Below are 19,322 nucleotides of genomic sequence, written 5' to 3' on the forward strand. Positions count from 1 at the left end.
AAGTGAGCAGTACTTGATGGGTAGGTGTCTTCCATCATTAAGACAAAATCATTCCTTTCATTATCACCATACGTTGCTTGTTGCAGGATTTGGAAACAAACATTTCTCTTCTTAGGGAAGGACCGTGGAGTTTATCCAGTCAAGGTCCCACAGAGGGAGTTAGAGTTGCAGTAACCTGGCGTGAGTAAGCCCTGATTCCAGGTGGTGATGGGGGTTGAGTTTCACATTTTGCTTTATTTGAACAATATGTGAAAAAGAGTCACTAAAAATAAGAACAGAGTGGGCTTTGTTGCAGCTGAGTGGCCTTTCAAATCTCTGTAAAGAGGAATTATAGGACATAAAGGATCTGATTCTGGGATATGATCCAATTGCCCTCTGAATGGAAGTAAAATATCCTTTTTAAGAGCACTGAAGTTCTGGGATTTTGGGGGAATAGTCACCTTTGTGAGATGTGGATTGTGTCCAGGGACTGTAACCTGAGAGGAAACAAGAAAGTTATCTGAGTGATTTCAGATGTTTTGTGGTGCCAACAGTGAAAAACACTGATATCCACCACTAAAATGCAGCCTTTATGAAACACATGTAACAACCTGCCAGGTCTCCCCGGGCTAGAAACAGCTTCAGTCCTGCTCAGTGAATGAGTTACCAAGTGCCTACTGATATGGACCACAGTTGTTAATGCTGTTGCTGAGAATTACAAAGTGAAATAAAGACAGTTCCTTTATCTGAAGATGTAAGTCAGAAGCAATAGACTGATTTCTGTCCCCATCGTTTTCATGGAGCGCAAAGGTAAAGAGTTGACTGTTTCTCTTTGTCTCAAGTCTGTACTTAATATCCTGATTCTGTGTCAAGATTATTTATAAGTGGAATTTTTTTCTCAATTTATTCCATTTTCCTTGCAGCTGATCTAAGTGTATATATAAGTTATTGCTTCTTTAAAAAGCTTTGATTTTACATTGGTTTTGTCCATGAGTCTGAATCTTCATCTAGATTTATCTTTTTGGTGGAGGAAATGGTCAGGAAAATAATGACAAATGCTAAACTAACTATAGACTATTGCTACTGAGAAATGCTTTTATTATATATGGTAGAGAGGGAAAAGAACAGGGAATAACATTTACATAACCACTAATTGGCATGTATTTTTAGCCATTCATTTCAGCTTCCAGAGTCTTTCTTACCTTCCGCTTTTGGCCTAGAGCTAGTAACTAAAGCCAACTTGTGGTGAGTTAGTCTAATTGGAAATGAACAATTCATAACTTTATTCTATAAATATGTGGCTTATTTTTTAAATTTTTTATTGGAGTATAGTTTATTTACAAATTGTTAGTTTCAGGTGTATAGCAAAGTGAATCTGTTATACATATATCCAAGATGTGGCTTATTTGTGGGATTGCATAAAAACAGTTTATTGATAGATTCACTACAAGGAAAACCCTTTTTTTTCACAGAATGAAAATGTCACAGTAAATAACAGGAAAATAAAGGGTCTTTTTAGGCAAAGATTCACAGTGAGTTGAGGTCTTTCCAGTTCTATTCATGTCCTCAGTAGGAGGAAAGATACTCAAGAAAAGCATGAGCCCCTCACTCAAAGTGCTGGGTACTTTGGCGATAAGCTATGGAGTAGGGGTTTTTAATCCTACAGAGTTTTATGAATTGAAAACCATGCCCTTTATTATGTCCTAAAGATGAAACAACTACAAAGCCAGTTTTTACTACAGAATAGATGACTACCTTCTCTCAGGAGTAGCTCTAAATGGAATGACTACTATGGCTGGCATTAGACCCACTAAGCAAACTAGATGAATCTTGACATTCTTAGATAAAGTCACATCAAAGAGGAAGAGTCATAATCTGGCCAAATAAATCAGATACTTATTCATTTAGTTCATTCACATAAACCCACTCAGCCTCAAACTAGTCCATGCATCCTTAGAAGAAGAAAAGCCTTAGAAACATGCATCTAAATAAAATTAAAATCTGGAATTTTACTTGCATTGATTGGAAAACTCACCATCGTTTGCTTATGAGCGGGCTGCAAAATATGTATCACTTAATATAGTGGTAAACTTTGTGGATCAAATTTTATTTGTAGTGAATTCTAAGGAACTTGTGTCACAATCAGTTTTTTAATAGTAGAAGTTATGGTTCATGGAACAGATGTTAAACTGGTATTCCATGAAGCTTGCAAAAACTGTGGCTACATTGTTTTTGTTTTTAAATTTTTATTGGAGTATAGTTGCTTTACAATGTTGTCTTAGTTTCTGCTGTACAGCAAAATGAATTAGCTCTATGTGTGTATATATCCCCTCCTTTTTGGATTTCCTTCCCATTTAGGACACCACAGAGCACTGAGTAGAGTTCCCTGTGCTATACAGTAGGTTCTCATTAGTTATCTATGTTAAGTAGTGTATGTATGTTAATCCCAATCTCCCAATTCATCCCACCACCCCACATTGTTTATTTATTCTTATTATTAATAAGCTTTGTTCCATTTTTTTATCATAAAAGATACCACCCGAAATGGGATTTGGCTTCTATTTAAAAAATTGCCAGTTGGGGAAGAAACATGATTTTCTGAGTTTGTTCCTATTATTGCCACCTCACCCACTCCCTGCTAAATGCAAGTTGGCCTTTTATTCTGTCCTGATGTATCTACTTTTGGACTTTCCAAACTTATTTTATATTCTTTCTAGGTAAGTATTGTGAGTTCTATAATATTTTAATAACAATAGTTAGCATTGTATACTTACCTCTATTACATAGAACCCAGGCAAGAGAAGGAGGTAATACTCTCCAAATTTGTTGGTTCTATAGGGGCAGACATGTTTTCTGTCTTGGACTTCTACAGTTACATTGGGTAATGGAGTCCCATTCTGATCAAAAACTTGACCCTTTACACCTGCAAGACAAAAAGAGGATTAAATGTTAATACCACATTTTATGACATATGAAAAAAAATTCTTGTAATTATTTAAGAAAAATATGCCCAATATTTATTAGCTGTTTTGAGTTAATTGAGTGTTTCAGAAGGGATGGTAAACTTTAAAAAAATGATATAATAAAAATATAACATCATATTAGTTTCAGGTGTACAACATGATTTAATATATGTATTGTGAAACAGTCACCACAATATGCCCAGTTAACATACACATTTTTTTCTTGTGATGAAAACTTTTAAGATTTACTCTTAGCTAATTTCAAATATACAGTACAGTATTTAACTATATTTACCATGCTGTACATTACATCCTCAGGACTTACTTATTTTATAACTGGAAGTTTGTACTTTTTGACCACCTTCACCTATTTTTCCCCACCCCCTGCCTCTGGCAACTACCAATCTGTTCTCTATATCATGAGTTTTTTTTTTTTTTTTTTTTTTAAAGATTCCACATATAAGTGACATCATAAGCTATTTGTCTTTCTCTGATTTATTGATATTTCACTTAGTATAATGCCCTCAGTGTCTGTCCATATTGTCACAAATGTCAAAATTTCTTCTTATGGCAGAATAGTATTGCATTGTATAAATATACCACATTTTCTTTATTCATCCATCCAATTAAGTTGCTTCTGTGTCTCAGCTATTATAAATAATGCTGCAGTGAACATGGCAGTTGCAGATATCTTTTCAAGTTAGTTTTCTCATTTCTTTTGGATAAATACCCAGAAGTAGAATTGCTGGATCATATGGTAGTTCTATTTTTAATTTTTCTTAGAATCTCCATACTGTTTTCCATAGTGCTGCACCAATTTACATTCCCATCAACAGTGCACAAGGGTTCCCTTTTCTCCACATCCTTGCCAACACTTGTTGCTTCTTGTCTTTTTTGACAATAGCCTTTCTAACAGGGGTAAGGTGATATCTCTACTTGTCTTTAACTCTTGATACTTGAATTACAGTGTGTCTTGATGTGGGTCTCTTTTGTTTCATCTTATTTGGAACTCTCCAGGCTTCCTGGATCTGGATGTCTGCTTCCTTCCCCAGGTTAGGGAACTTTTCAGCCATTTTTCCTTCAAATAAGTTTTATATCCCTTTTTCTCTCTCTCCTCCTTCTGGAACCCCTATAATGCAAATGTTTGTCTGCTTGATGTTGTCCCATAAGTTCTTTAAGCCATCGTCACTCTTCTTCATTCTTTTTCTTTTTGCTGCTCTGATTGGATGAATTCCATTGTCCTGTCTTTGGGTTCACTTATCCTTTCTTCTGCCTCATCTAGTCTGCTGTTGAACTCCTCTACTGTATTTATTTTTCAGCTTTATGACTTTTATTTGGTACTTTATTATATTTTCTTTCTCTTTGTTGAAATTCTCATTTTGTTCATGCATAGTTCTACTGAGCTCAGTGAGTATCTTTATGACCGTTATTTTGAACTCTTTATCAGGTAAATCACCTACCTCTATTTCATTAAGCTCTTTTCTGGGGTTTTATCTTGTTCTTTCATTTGGAACATATTCCTCTGTGCTGACTCCCTGTGTTGGTTTCTATGCATTATATAAAACAGCCATCTCTTCCAGTCTTGAAGGAGTGGCTTTGTGTAAGAGGTGAACTTACTGTTCAACCCTGCCCCAGCTCTGGGTTTTCTCTCAAACTTTTTTTTTTAGTTATGAGAGAACGAGAGAGAAATGACTGAAGTTAGTTGAATAATTTTTGCAATTCCTTCTTTTTTTTAATTATTATTTTTTTAAGATGTTGGGGGTAGGCGTTTATTAATTAATTAATTTATTTTTGCTGTGTTGGGTCTTCGTTTCTGTGCGAGGGCTCTCTCTAGTTGTGGCAAGCGGGGGCCACTCTTCATCGCGGTGCGTGGGCCTCTGTCGCGGCCTCTCTTGTTGCAGAGCACAGGCTCCAGACACGCAGGCTCAGTAGTTGTGGCTCACGGGCCTAGTCGCTCCGCGGCATGCGGGATCCTCCCAGACCAGGGCTTGAACCCGTGTCCCCTGCATTGGCAGGCAGACTCCCAACCACTGTGCCACCAGGGAAGCCCTTCTCTCAAACTTTTATGATTATCCAAGCAGCTTACTTTAGTCTTAATGGCTCCAGTAGTTGAGGGTGTGCCAAGACCTGTCAGTGTCCCAAAGGGGAGTATCTCAGTCAGCACAAAGTTTCAGGCAGATCGGGACCCAAACCCACAGCTTCAAAAGTATACAAATGTACCTCTTTCAGGGGAAGACTGGGAGATGGGTGTTTCTGTCTACTCCGTCTGCACTGAGCCCTGGGGTGACTGACAGCCAGTTAAGAACCATTTCTTTGTTTGCTTTGTTCATCTCTTTGAACTCATGAACACAAGCCCTGTTGGCCAACAGAGCCAGGCTGTCAAGGGATGTGTTCTCTGGGCGGTAGCCAAAAAAGCCAAGGGGCCAGATGGGTACACAGGCTCCTTTTCTTGGAGACACGGGTGATCTGGGGTAGGGCATAGGTTGAGAGTGAAGATGGTGCCCAGTGGCCTCTGATGAATGATTGTAGTCAGCTGCTAGATGTGTATTTAATTAGAATCCTGCTCCTCAGGCCACAACTATGAAGATAAACTAATAGTCCTCTTTCACAGAAAGACTGGGTTTTCAGTCTGCTGCCTCTCCACTGTGCCAAGTGTAGCTGGCTAAGAACTCCTTCTCTGTTTGTTACAGTTCTGTGGGATTTATGAACACAAGACCTGCTGGCCAACAGAACCAGGAAATCAAGGGGTAGCCCCTGGGTGGCAACTGCAAAAAACAGTGCACCAGACAAGTGCACAAACTCTTCTCCAGGAGATACCAGGATCCTGGAGGGAGGTGGAGGGACAGGGCAAAGATGGCAGCCACAAGCATACATCTTTGGAGAGTATTTCAGTTGGCTCCTAGATGTATGTTAAATTAGATGACTGCCCCTCAGACTGAAACCTTCAGACAAGCAGATATGCCTCTTTCACAGAAAGACTGGGCACTTTTCAGTCAGCTGCCTTAGTGCTGGGTCCTGGGGGGTAGTCAGGTAAGTCTTTAAGAACTGTTTCTGAGTTTGCTATAGCCTTGTGGGTCTCATGGATGTGAGCCCCATCATTTTCAAAGCTAGATGTTTTGAGAGCCTCCAGAAGGAACCAGCCCTGCCAACACCTGGACTTTAGGCCAGTGAGACTGGTTTTGAACTTCTAACCTCCAGAACTGTACAGTTAAATTCACTGTTACTTGAGAGGAGACAAGATGGCGGAATAGGTGAGCTCACCACTTCTTATGGAAACACCAAAATCACAACTAACTGCTGTACAACCATTGACCAAAAAAGGCTGAAACCTACCCAAAAAAGATACCCTACATCCAAAGACAAAGAAGCCACAACAAGATAGTATGAGGGGGTGCAATCTCAATAAAATCCAAAAAAGATACCCTACATCCAAAGACAAAGAAGAAGCCACAACAAGATAGTATGAGGGGGTGCAATCTCAATAAAATCAAATCCCATACCTGCCAGGTGGGTGACCCAAAAACTGGAAACAGAAGTTCTCCCACAGGAGTGAAAGTTCTGAGCCCTGTGTCAGGCTCCCCAGCCTGGGAGTCTGGCAATGGGAGGAGGAGCCCCCAGATAATCTGGCTTTGAAGGCCAGTGGGTTTTGGTCACAGGGATTCCACAGGAGTTGGGGAAACAGAAACTCCATCCTTGGAGGGTGCATTCAGGGTCTTGTATGCACCAGGACCCAGGGGGAAAAAGCAGTGACCTCATAATAGACTGGGCCATACTTACCTGATAGTATTGGAGGATCTCCTGCAGAAGCAGGGGGTGGGGGCAGCTGTGGTTCACTGCAGGGACAAGGACACTGGTGGTGGTAGTGTGGTAGTTCTGGGGAGTACTCATTGGCATGAGCCCTCTTGGAGGCTGCCATTTTCTCACCAAGTCCTGGCCCCACCCAACAGCCTGTGGGCTCCAGTGCTGGGACGCCTCAGGCCAGATAACCAACAGGGTAGGAACACAGCCCCACCCATCAGCAGACAGGCTGCTTAATGTCTTCCTGAGCACACAGCTGCCTGATGAACACACCCCCTGACACGGCCTTGCCCACCAGAGGGGCAAGACTCAGCTCCACCCACCCATGGGCAGGAACCAGTCCCTCCCACAAGGAAGCCTACACAAGCCTTTTAAACAGTCTCATCCACCAGGAGGGGGTGACAGCAGAAGTAAGAAGAACTACAATCGTGCAACCCACGGAATGGAAACTGCAATCACAGAAAGTTAGACAAATTGAGTTGGCAGAGAAATATGTCCCAGATGAAGGAACAATATAAAACCCCAGAACAACAACTAAGTGAAGGGGAGATAGGCAATCTACCTGAAAAATAATTCAGAGTAATGATAGTAAAGATGATCTGAGATCTCAGAAAAAGAATAGAGGCACAGATCGAGAAGATACAAGAAATGTTTAACAAAGACCTAGAAGAACTAAAGAACAAACAGAGCTGAACAATACAATAACTGTAATGAAAAGTACACTAGAAGGAATCAATAGCAGAGTAACAGGCAGAAGAATGAATGAGTGATCTGGAAGAGAGAATGGTGGAATTCACTGCAGTGGGACAAAAAAAAAAAAGAAAGAAAAGAAATGAGGCCAGTCTAAGAGACCTCTGGGACAACATTAAATGCATGAACATTCTCATTATAGGGGCCCTAGAAGGAGAAGAGAGAGATAAAGGACCTGAGAAAATATCTGAAGAGATAACAGCTGAAAACTTCCTTAACATGGGAAAGGAAACAGTCACCCAAGTCCAGGAAGCACAGAGAGTCCCAGGCAGGACAAACCCAATGAGGAACACACAAAGACACATAGTAATCAAATAGACAAAAAATTAAAAGACAAAGAAAAAATATTAAAAGCAACAAGGGAAAAGCAACAAATAACATACAAGGGAATTCCCGTAAGGTTAGTAGCTGATTTCTCAGCAGAAACTCTGCAGGCCAGAAGGGAGTGGCATGATATATTTAATGTGATGAAAGGGAATAACCTACAATCCAGCAAGGCTCTCATTCAGATTCAACAGGGAAATCAAAAGCTTTACAGACAAGCAAAAGCTAAGAGAATTCAGCATCAACAGACCAGCTTTGCAACAAATACTAAAGGAACTTCTCTATGGGCAAAAGAAAAGGGCACAACTAGAAACAAGAAAATTACGAATGGATAAACTCACTGGTAAAGGCAAACATACAGTAAAGGTAGGAAATCGTAGGCACACAAATATGATATCAAACCCAGCAGTTGTGAGAAGAAGAGAGCAAAAATGCAGGATACAGGAAATACATTTGAAATTAAAAGACTGGCAACTTAAAACAATCTTGTTTATATATAGACTGCTATAGCAAAACCTCATGGTAACCACAAACCGAAAATCTACAACAGACACACAAAAAAGGAAAAGGCATTCAAACACAAGGCTAAAATTAGTCATCAAATCACAAGAGAACAAAAGAGGAAGGGAAGAAAAAAGACCTACAAAAACAAATCCAAAACAATTAACAAAATGGCAATAAGAACATACATATCAATAATTACCTTAAACATAAACAGATTAAATGCTCCAACCAAAAGACATAGACTGGCTGAATGGATACAAAAACAAGACCCGTATATATGCTGTCTACAAGAGCACTTCAGATCTAGGGACATTTAGACTGAAAGTGAGGGGATGTAAAAAGGCATTCCATGCAAATAGAAATCAAAAGAAAGCTGGAATAGCAATAGTCATATCAGACAAAACAGACTTTAAAATAAAGACTATTACAAGAGACAAAGGAGGACACTACATAATGATCAAGGGAGCAATCCAAGAAGAAGATATGACAATTGTAAATATGTATGCACCCAACATAGGAGCACCTCAATATATAAGGCAAGTACTAAAAGCCATAGAAGGAGAAATTGACAGTAACACAGTAATAGTAGGGGACTTTAACACCCCACTTTCATCAATGGACAGATCATCCAGACAGAAAATCAATAAGGAAACACAGGCCTTAAATGACACATTAGACCAGATGGACTTAATTGATGTTTATAGAGCATTCCACCCAAAAGCAGCAGAATACACATTCCTCTCAAGTGCACAAGGAACATTCTCCAGGATTGCTCACATGCTGGGCCACAAAGCGAGTCTTGGTAAATTTGAGAAAACTGAAATCATATCAAGCATCTTTTCCAACCACAACGTATGAGATTAGAAATCAACTACAAGAAAAAAAACTAAAAAACACGTGAGGGATATAGCCTGAACCAAGATGGAGGAGTAGAAGGACTTGCTCTCATTCCCTCTTGTGAGAACACCAGAATCACAACTAGCTGCTGGACAATCATCGACAGGAAGACACTGGAACTCACCAAAAAAGATATCCCACATCCAAGACAAAGGAGAAGCCAGAATGAGACAGTACGAGGGGTGCAATCACAGTAAAATCAAACCCGTAACTGCTGGGTGGGTGACTCACAAACTGGAGAACACTTATACCATAGAAGTCCACTCACTGGAGTGAAGGTTCTGAGCCACACGTCAGGCTTCCCAACCTGGGGGTTCGGCAACAGGAGGAGGAATTCCTAGAGAATCAGACTTTGAAGGCTAGCGGGATTTGATTGCAGGACTTCAACAGGACTGGAGGAAACAGAGACTCCACTCTTGGAGGGCACACACAAAGTAGTGTGCACATCAGGACCCAGGGGAAGGAGCAGTGACCCCAGGGGAGACTGAACCAGACCCACGTGCTAGTGTTGGAGGGTCTCCTGCAGAGGCGGGGGTGGCTGTGGCTCACCGTGGGACAAGGACACTGTCAGCAGAAGTTCTGGGAAGTACTCCTTGGCGTGAGCCCCCCCCCAGAGTCTGCCATTAGCCCCACCAAAGAGCCCAGGTAGTCTGCAGTGTTGGGTTGCCTCAGGCCAAACAACCAACAGGGAGGGAACCCAGCCCCACCCATCAGCATTCAAGAGGATTAAAGTTTTACTGAGCTCTGTCCAACAGAGCAACAGTCAGCTCTACCCACCACCAGTCCCTCCCCCATCAGGAAACTTGCACAAGCCTCTTAGATAGCCTCATCCACCAGAAGGCAGACAGCAGAAGCAAGAAGAACTACAATCCTGCATCCTGTGGAACAAAAACCACATTCACAGAAAGATAGACAAGATGAAAAGGCAGAGGGCTATGTACCAGATAAAGGAAAAAGATAAAACCCCAGAAAAACAACTAAATAAAGTGGAGATAGGCAACCTTCCAGAAAAAGAATACAGACTAATGATACTGAAGATGATCCAAGACCTCAGAAAAACAATGGAGGCAAAGATCAAGAAGATGCAAGAAATGTTTAACAAAGACCTAGAAGAATTAAAGAACAAACATATAAGAACAATACAAAAACTGAAATGAAAAATACACTAGAAGGAATCAATAGCAGAATAACTGAGGCAGAAGAACGGATAAGTGACCTGGAAGACAGAATGGTGGAATTCACTGCTGCAGAACAGAGTAAAGAAAAAAGGATGAAAAGAAATGAAGACAGCCTAAGAGACCTCTGGGACAACATTAAACACAACAACATTCACATTATAGGGGTCCCAGAAGGAGAAGAGAGAAAGGACCAGAGAAAATATTTGAAGAGATTATAGTCAAAAACTTCCCTAACATGGGAAAGGAAGTAGCCACCCAAGTCCAGGAAGTGCAGAGAGTCCCAAACAGGATAAACCCAAAGAGAAACACGCCGAGACACATAGTAATCAAATTGGCAAAAATTAAAGACAAAAATTATTGAAAGCAGCAAGGGGAAAATGACAACATAGAAGGGAACTCCCATAAGGATAACAGCTGATTTCTTAGCAGAAACTCTACAAGCCAGAAGGGAGTGGCATGATAGACTTAAAGTGATGAAAGGGAAGAAACTACAACCAAGATTACTCTACCCAGCAAGGATCTCATTCAGATTTGATGGAGAAATCAAAAGCTTTACGAACAAGCAAAAGCTAAGAGAATCAGCACCACCAAACCAGCTGTACAACAAATGCTAAAGGAACTTCTCTCAGTGGGAAACACAAGAGAAGAAAAGGACCTACAAAAACAAACCGAAAACAAGAAAATGGTCATAGGAACATACATATCGACAATTACCTTAAACGTAAATGGATTAAATGCTCCAACCACAAGCCACAGGCTTGCTGAATGGATACAAAAACAAGACCCATCTATATGCTTGTCTACAAGAGACCCACTTCAGACCTAGGGACACATATAGACTGAAAGTGAGGGGATGGAAAAAGATATCCCATGCAAATGGAAATCAAAAGAAAGCTGGAGTAGCAATACTCATATCAGATAAAATAGACCTTAAAATAAAGAATGTTACGAGAGACAAGGAAGGACACTACATAATGATCAAGGGATCAATCCAGGAAGAAGATATAATAATTATATATGCACCCAACATAGGAGCACCTCAATGCATAAGGCAACTGCTAACAGCTATAAAAGAGGAAATTGACAGTAACACAGTAACAGTGGGGGACTTTAAAATCTCACTTACACCAATGGACAGATCAGCTAAAATGAAAATAAATAAGGAAACAGAAGCTTCAAATGACACAATAGACCAGGTAGATTTAATTGATATTTATAGGACATTCCATCCCAAAACAGCAGATAACACTTCCTTCTCAAGTGCGCACAGAACGTTCTCCAGCATAGATCACATCTTGGGTCACAGATCATGCCTCAGTAAATTTAAGAAAATTGAAATCATATCCAGCATCTTTTCTGACCACCAGGCTATGAGATTAGAAATGAACTACAGGGAAGAAAACATAAAAAACACCAACACATGGAGGCTAAACAATACATTACTAAATAACCAAGAGATCACTGAAGAAATCAAAGAGGAAATCAAAAGATACCTAGAGACAATGACAATGAAAACACGATGATCCAAAACCTGTGGGCTGCAGCAAAAGCAGTTCTAAGGGGGAAGTTTATAGCTATACAAGCCTACCTCAAGAAACAAGAAAAATCTCAAACAATCCAACCTTACACTTAAAGGAACTAGAGAAAGAAGAACAAACAAAACCCAAAGTTAGCAGAAGGAAAGAAATCATCAAGATCAGAGCAGAAATAAATGAAATAGAAACAAAGAAAACAATAGCAAAGATCAATAAAACTAAAAGCTGGTTCTTTGAGAAGATAAACAAAATTGATAAACCATTAGCCAGACTCATCAAGACAAAGAGGGAGAGGACTCAAATCAATAAAATAAGAAATGAAAAAGGAGAGGTTACAACAGACACTGCAGAAATACAAAGCATCCTAAGAGATTACTACAAGCAACTCTATGCCAATAAAATGGACAACCTGGAAGAAATGGACAAATTTTAAGAAAGGTATGACCTTCCAAGACTGAACCAGGAAGAAACAAAATATGAACAGACCAATCTCAAGTAATGAAATTGAAACTGTGATTAAAGATCTTCCAACAAACAAAACTCCAGGACCAGATGGCTTCACAGTGAATTCTGTCCAACAATTAGACAAGAGCTAACCCCAATCCTTCTCAGAGTCTTCCAAAATATTGCAGAGGAAGGAACACTCCCAAACTCATTCTGTGAGGCCACCATCACCCTGATACCCAAACCAGACAAAGATACTACAAAAAAAGAAACTTACAAACCAATATCACTGATGAATATAGATGCAAAAATCCTCAACTCGTTACTAGCAAACAGAATCCAACAGCACATTAAAAGGATCATACACCATGATCAAGTGGGATTTATCCCAGGGATGCAAGGATTCTTCAGTATATGCAATTCAATCAATGTGATACACCATATTAACAAATTGAATAATAAAAACCATATGATCATCTCAATAGATGCAGAAAAAGCTTTTGACAAAATTCAACACCCATTTATGATAAAAACTCTCCAGAAAGTGGGCATAGAGTGAACCTACCTCAACATAATAAAGGCCATATACGACAAACCCACAGCAAACATCTGTATCAATTGTGAAAAACTGAAAGCATTTCCTCTAAGATCAGGAACAAGACAAGGATGTCCACTCTTGCCACTGTTATTCAACATAGTTTTGGAAGTCCTAGCCACAGCAATCAGAGAAGAAAAGGAAATAAAAGGAATACAAATTGGAAAAGAAGAATTAAAACTGTCACTGTTTGCAGATGACATGATACTATACATAGAGAATCCTAAAGATGCCACCAGAAAACTACTAGAGTTAATCAGTGAATTTGGTAAAGTTGCAGAATACAAAATTAATGCACAGAAATCTCTTGCATTCCTATACGCTAACAATGAAAGATCAGAAAGAGAAATTATGGAAACAATTCCATTCACCATTGCAACAAAAAGAATAAAATACCTAGGAATAAAGCTACCTAGGGAGACAAAAGACCTGTATGCAGAAAACATGATGAAAGAAATTAAAGATGATACCAGCACATGGAGAGATATACCATGTTCTTGGATTGGAAGAATCAACATTGTGAAAATGACTATACTACCCAAAGCAATCTGCAGATTCAATGCGATCCCTATCAAATTACCAATGGCATTTTTTACAGAACTACAACAAAAAATCTTAAAATCTGCATGGAGACACAAAAGACCCCAAATAGCCAAAGCAGTCTTGAGGGAAAAAAACGAAGCTGGAGGAATCAGACTCCCTGAGTTCAGACTATACTACAAAGGTACAGTAATCAAGACAATATGGTACTGGCACAAAAATAGAAACACAGATCAATGGAACAAGATAGAAAGTCCAGAGATAAACCCACACACCTATGGTCAACTAATCTATGACAAAGGAGGCAAGGATATATAATGGAGAAAAGACAGTTGCTTAAATAAGTGGTGCCGGGAAAACGGACAGCTACATGTAAAAGAATAAAATTAGAACACTCCCTAACACCACACACAAAAATAAACTCAAAATGGATTAGAGACCTAGATGTAAGACCAGACACTATAAAACTCTTAGAGGAAAACATAGGAAGAACACTCTTTGACATAAATCACAGCAAGATCTTTTTTGATTCACCTCCTAGAGTAATGGAAATAAAAACAAAAATAAACAAACGGGACCTAATGAAACATCAAAGCTTTCGCACAGCAAAGGAAACTATAAACAAGACATAAAAGACAACTCTCAGAATGGGAGAAAATATTTGCAAATGAAGCAACTGACAAAGGATTAGTCTCCAAAATTTACAAGCAGCTCAATATTAAAAAAACAAGCAACCCAATCCAAAAATGGGCAGAAGACCTGAATAGACATTTCTTCAAAGAAGACATACAGATGGCCAAGAAGCACATGAAAAGCTGCTCAACATCACTAATTATTAGAGAAATGCAAATAAATACTCCAATGAGGTATCACCTCACACCAGTTAACATGGGCATCATCAGAAAACCTACAAACAACAAATGCTGGAGAGGGTGTGGAGGAAGGGGAACCCTCTTGCACTGTTGGTGGGAATGTAAATTGATACAGCCACTATGGAGAACAGTATGGAGGTTCCTTAAAAAACTAAAAATAGAATTACCATATGATCCAGCAATCCCACTACTGGGCATATACCCAGAGAAAACCATAATTTAAAAAGATACATGCACCCCAATGTTCATTGCAGCACTATTTACAATAGCCAGGTCATGGAAGCAACCTAAATGCCCATCGACAGACGAATGGATAAAGAAGATGTGGTACATATATACAATGGAATATTACTCAGCCATTAAATGGAACAAAATTGGGTCATTTGTTGAGACGTGGATGGATCTAGAGACTGTCATACAGAGTGAAGTAAGTCAGAAAGAGAAAAACAAATATATATTAACACATATATGTGGAACCTAGAAAAACGGTACAGATGAACCAGTTTTCAGGGCAGAAATTGAGACAGAGATGTAGAGAACAAACGTATGGACACCAATGGGAGTAAGCGGCGGGGGGGTGATGGTGGTGCTGTGATGAATTGGGCGATTGGGATTGACATGTATACACTGATGCGTATAAAATTGATGACTAATAAGAAAAAAAATGCAAACCATATATATATATTTTTTACAATTTAAATAAAAACTCTGGTTTGTAAAGGAAGATTATTCAGCTTTTGAGGACATGGGTTGGAATAATTTTTAAATGTAATTAATCTAAAATAAGCCAGGCAGAGGAAGACAAATAGTGCATAGAAACACTTATATGTGAAATCTTAAAAAAAAAAAAAAGCCAAGGGCTAGAAACAGAGCAGAAAAGTGGTTGCCAGAGCAGGCTGTGGGGGAAATAAGGAGAGGTTGGTCATAGGGTACAAAGTTTCAGTTATAAAATGAATACAGTCTGAGGATCTAATGAAAAACATGGTGACTGTAGTGATAACACTGTATTGTATAATTGAAATTTGCTCAAAGAGTAGAACTTAAATGTTCTTACCTCCCCCCAAAAAGGATAAATACGTGAGGTGATGAATGTTAATTAATGAGATGAGTGGAATCCTTTCACAATGTACACGTACATCAAACAACCACGATGTACATTTTAAACGTCTTGTAATCTTATGTCAATTATACCTCAGTAAAGCTGAAATAATAGGTCTAAATATGTTTTATTCATATTTTTTATACTTTTGGATTTACTTAAATTACTTGAAGCTCTCAAACAGCCTAAGAGTTGGACCTGAAAGAACAGGTCTCCATCAGAGACAAGAAAAAACAGAACTCCTCTCAGCCATTTAGCATTTATCACCACCAGTACATATATAGTCTTTGGTTCACTTGTTGTCTAAAGCTATGTTGCCATGGAACTACTCTTGAATATTTCTTTTGGCCTGTCAAACACACGCTATAGTTTCAGTGAAACCACGGATTCCTGCCCACCTTCCCCCTCCATTTTCAAGGAACCAAGTAGTTATTTTGGTATGAAGGTCTAAAAATCGTGTTATTATGGTAGTTAAGGGTGACAAATTGCAACAATAATAGAAAAGATTAAACAACCAGAGAGTTAAAGTGAATTCAAGCAAAAGTTTTTGTCTGTGCTATTTGGATTGGGTAAATTCAAAAACCACAGGACAGTTTTTGACATTATTATGACTGAAAGCTTGAATAGCGTTCCAGTTTTTTTACTTGTAGCTGGAATATGGTTAAGACTGAAACATACTTATTAAAATGACAGAGCAAATGGTATGGTTGTTTTAATATGTGGCTAGATAATCAACATTATGAAAGTTCTATTTGGCATATATTCCAAATTTCTTTTAAAAATCAACATTCAGGGGCTTCCCTGGTGGCACAGTGGTTGAGAGTCCGCCTGCCGATGCAGGGGACACGGGTTCATGCCCCGGTCCAGGAGGATCCCACATACCGCAGAGCGGCTGGGCCCGTGAGCCATGGCCGCTGAGCCTGCGCATCCAGAGCCTGTGCTCCGCAACGGGAGAGGCCACAACAGTGAGAGGCCCACGTACCAACAAAAAAAAAAAAAAAAAAAAAAAAAAAAAAAAAAAAAAAAAAAAAAAATCAACATTCAGGAGAGCTTGGAGAAAATTCTCACCTATTGTTATAGAATGGTGAGCTGCAGTACTCCGTCCTATGCTGTAAAGAAATTTAGAGCACATGAGATGGAAGAGACCATACTAAGAGCTACTGTTCATTCTGTTAGTTGTTTTGAGGTTTTTAAATTAAATATTGAGTAGCTATAAAAGAAAGCTTATGAAGCTTACAGAAGATATAAAGAACATTACTGTTACGTCTGGTATTCCTTGTGTGCCCCTCTCTGATCCTATTAACTTCTTTACCCTTTGAGAGAGCACCATCCTGGATTTTGTAGTTTTATCATATGTGTTTAATCATTTTGCATGTTTTTAGACTTAATCCTAGGAATTTTATTACATCTTCTTTCATGGCTTCTTTTTTTCAATATTATATTCCAGTGATTTACCCATGTTATTGCTTGTAGCTATATTTCATTGATTTTCATTGCTGAATACATTCCATTATGTTAATATGCTATAATTTCTAGTATCTATTTTACTGTTGATAGGCATTTGGGGCTGTTTCCATTATTTATTATTAGTGGTGCTGCTGTGAACAGTTTCTGTTTGCTGCTTGTTTATAGAAATTTACTCTTGATTTGATTTGCTAACGTCTTAAGGAATGTTCACATCATGTATTTGACTTGTAATTTTCCTATTTTGCAATGACATTTTTAGATTTTGCTATCAAGGTTATTCTTGCTTCAGAAAAGGAGTTACAGAGTGTTCCTACGTCTTCTTTTCCCTTTTATATAATCTGGAATAGTTTGTTTAAGACTGGAATTACTAGTGTGTTTTTCCATTTGGTAGAGCTTGCCTGTAAGACCGTCTTAACTTAGTGTTCTTTTTGAGGGAGGATTTTAAACTACTGACAGATTTTTAAATTGTTATAGGATTATTCAGTTTTTCTGTTTCTTAAGTCTGTTTTAGTAGGTTACAGTTTTCTAGAAATGTATCCATTTTGTTTATGATTTTAAAAAATTAGTGGCATAAAGTTATGTATAATATCCTCTTGTTTTTAAAGAATATACTCACAGTGCCCCCGTTATTCTCTGTAGCATCTGTACTTGTTCCTTATTTCTCATGTTGTTTATTTGTACCTCCTCTCTTTTTCTCTTGTTCAGTCTCACTAGAAGTTTGTCAATTTTGTCAGCTTTTTCAAAAAATCATATTTGGACTTTGCAGATTATTGTGTATCTGTTTTCTATTTTGTTAATTTCTGATGTTGTCATTTAAAATTACCTTTTTTCTGTTTCCTTGGGCTTATTTTGCTAGTTTTTCTCTCACCTCTACAATGAATAGGTGCTCAGCTCATTGTGATTGTTTTAAAATGCTTTGATACCCTTTCCTTAAAAAAAAAAAAATGGGACCTGATTTTCCTCCTCTTGTGAACAAGACTTAGTGACTCACTTCTCACAGATAGAATGTGGCAAAAATGATGGTATGTGGCTTCCAAGAATAGGTCACAAAAAGAATAGCTTCTGCCTGGCTTTTTTCTCTTTTGGATCACCCACTTGGGAGAACCTAGCCACCATCTAGTGAGAACATACAAGCAGCCCTCTGTGAAGGGCCACGTGGAGAGAAACTGAGGCCTCCCTGCCAACAGCCAGCACCAGCTTGCCAGCTAACAACCTTGGAAGTGGATGCTTCTGTTTCATTCAAGCCTTCAGATGATGTGACTGCAACCTCACGAGACACCTCAAGCCAGAACCACGTAGCCATGCTTTTGAAATCCTGACCCACAAAAACTATGAGAGAGGATAGATATTTATTGTTGTTCTACACCATTAGCTTTTGGTGTAATTCGTCTTGCAACAGTAGAAACTATTATAATATATTCATTAATCAACAGCCCTTCTACCCTGACATAAGCATTTAAATGCTATAAATTTCCCTCTACACATTGTTTTAACTAAATCCCACAAATTTGGATAGGCAGTATTTTTCATTATCATTAAGATTTAAATATTTTCTAATTTCCATTATTTCTTCTTCTTTGACTTATGAGTTACTTAGAATTATGTTTCATAATTTCCAAATATATATTGTATATTTGTTATTGATTTCTAGTTTAACCGCATTTTGAACAGAAAATATAGTCTATATGATATAATCCTTTAAAAAAAAACACATGGGGGCTAAACAAATGCTACTAAACAACCAATGTGGCGCTGAAGAAATCCAAGGAAATAAAAAAATACCTAGAGACAAATGAAAATGAAAACATGACAATCCAAAACCTATGTGACACAGCAAAAGCAGTTCTAAGAGGGAAGTTTATAGCAATACAATCTTAGGAAACAAGAAAAATCTCAAATAAACAACCTAACCTTACACCTGAAGCAAATAGAGAAAGATGAACAAACAAAACCCAAACTTAGAAGGAAAGAAATCAAAAAGATCAGAGTAGAAATAAATGAAATAGAGACAAAGAAAACAGTAGAAAAGATCAATGAAACTAAAAGCTGGTTCTTTGAAAAGATAAACAAAAATGACAAACCTTTAGCCAGACTCATCAAGCAAAACAGAGGGCTCAAATCAATAAAATTAGAAATGAAAAAAGTTACAGTGGACACCACAGAAATACAAAGGATCATAAGAGACTACTACAAGCAACCATATGCCAATAAAATGGACAACCTAGAAGAAATGGACAAATTCTTAGAAAGGTATAACCTTCCAGGACTGAACCAGGAAGAATTAGAAAATATGAACAGATCAGTCACAAGTACTGAAATTAAAACTGTGATTAAAAAACTCCCAACAAACAAAAGTCCAGGACCAGATGGCTTTACA

At 38.4% G+C, this 19,322-nt stretch overlaps 1 protein-coding gene across 1 annotated transcript in view; it reads right to left on the bottom strand.

The window, feature by feature from the left end:
* Positions 1–233: 233 nt before the first annotated feature.
* CPM (carboxypeptidase M) overlaps positions 234–19,322 on the bottom strand; it is a gene marked incomplete at its 3' end in the record, with an annotated part of 90,869 nt that continues 71,780 nt past the window's right edge. The window contains exons 8-9 of the mRNA XM_079714343.1: positions 2,754–2,902; positions 234–476 (exon numbers count right to left, since the gene is read on the bottom strand). Of these exons, the coding sequence (XP_079570469.1) occupies positions 234–476; positions 2,754–2,902 (392 nt within the window). The remainder of the gene's footprint in view (positions 477–2,753; positions 2,903–19,322) is intronic.

This window comes from Hyperoodon ampullatus (assembly GCF_949752795.1).
Source record: "Hyperoodon ampullatus genome assembly, chromosome: 11".
Classification (NCBI taxonomy): domain Eukaryota; kingdom Metazoa; phylum Chordata; class Mammalia; order Artiodactyla; family Ziphiidae; genus Hyperoodon; species Hyperoodon ampullatus.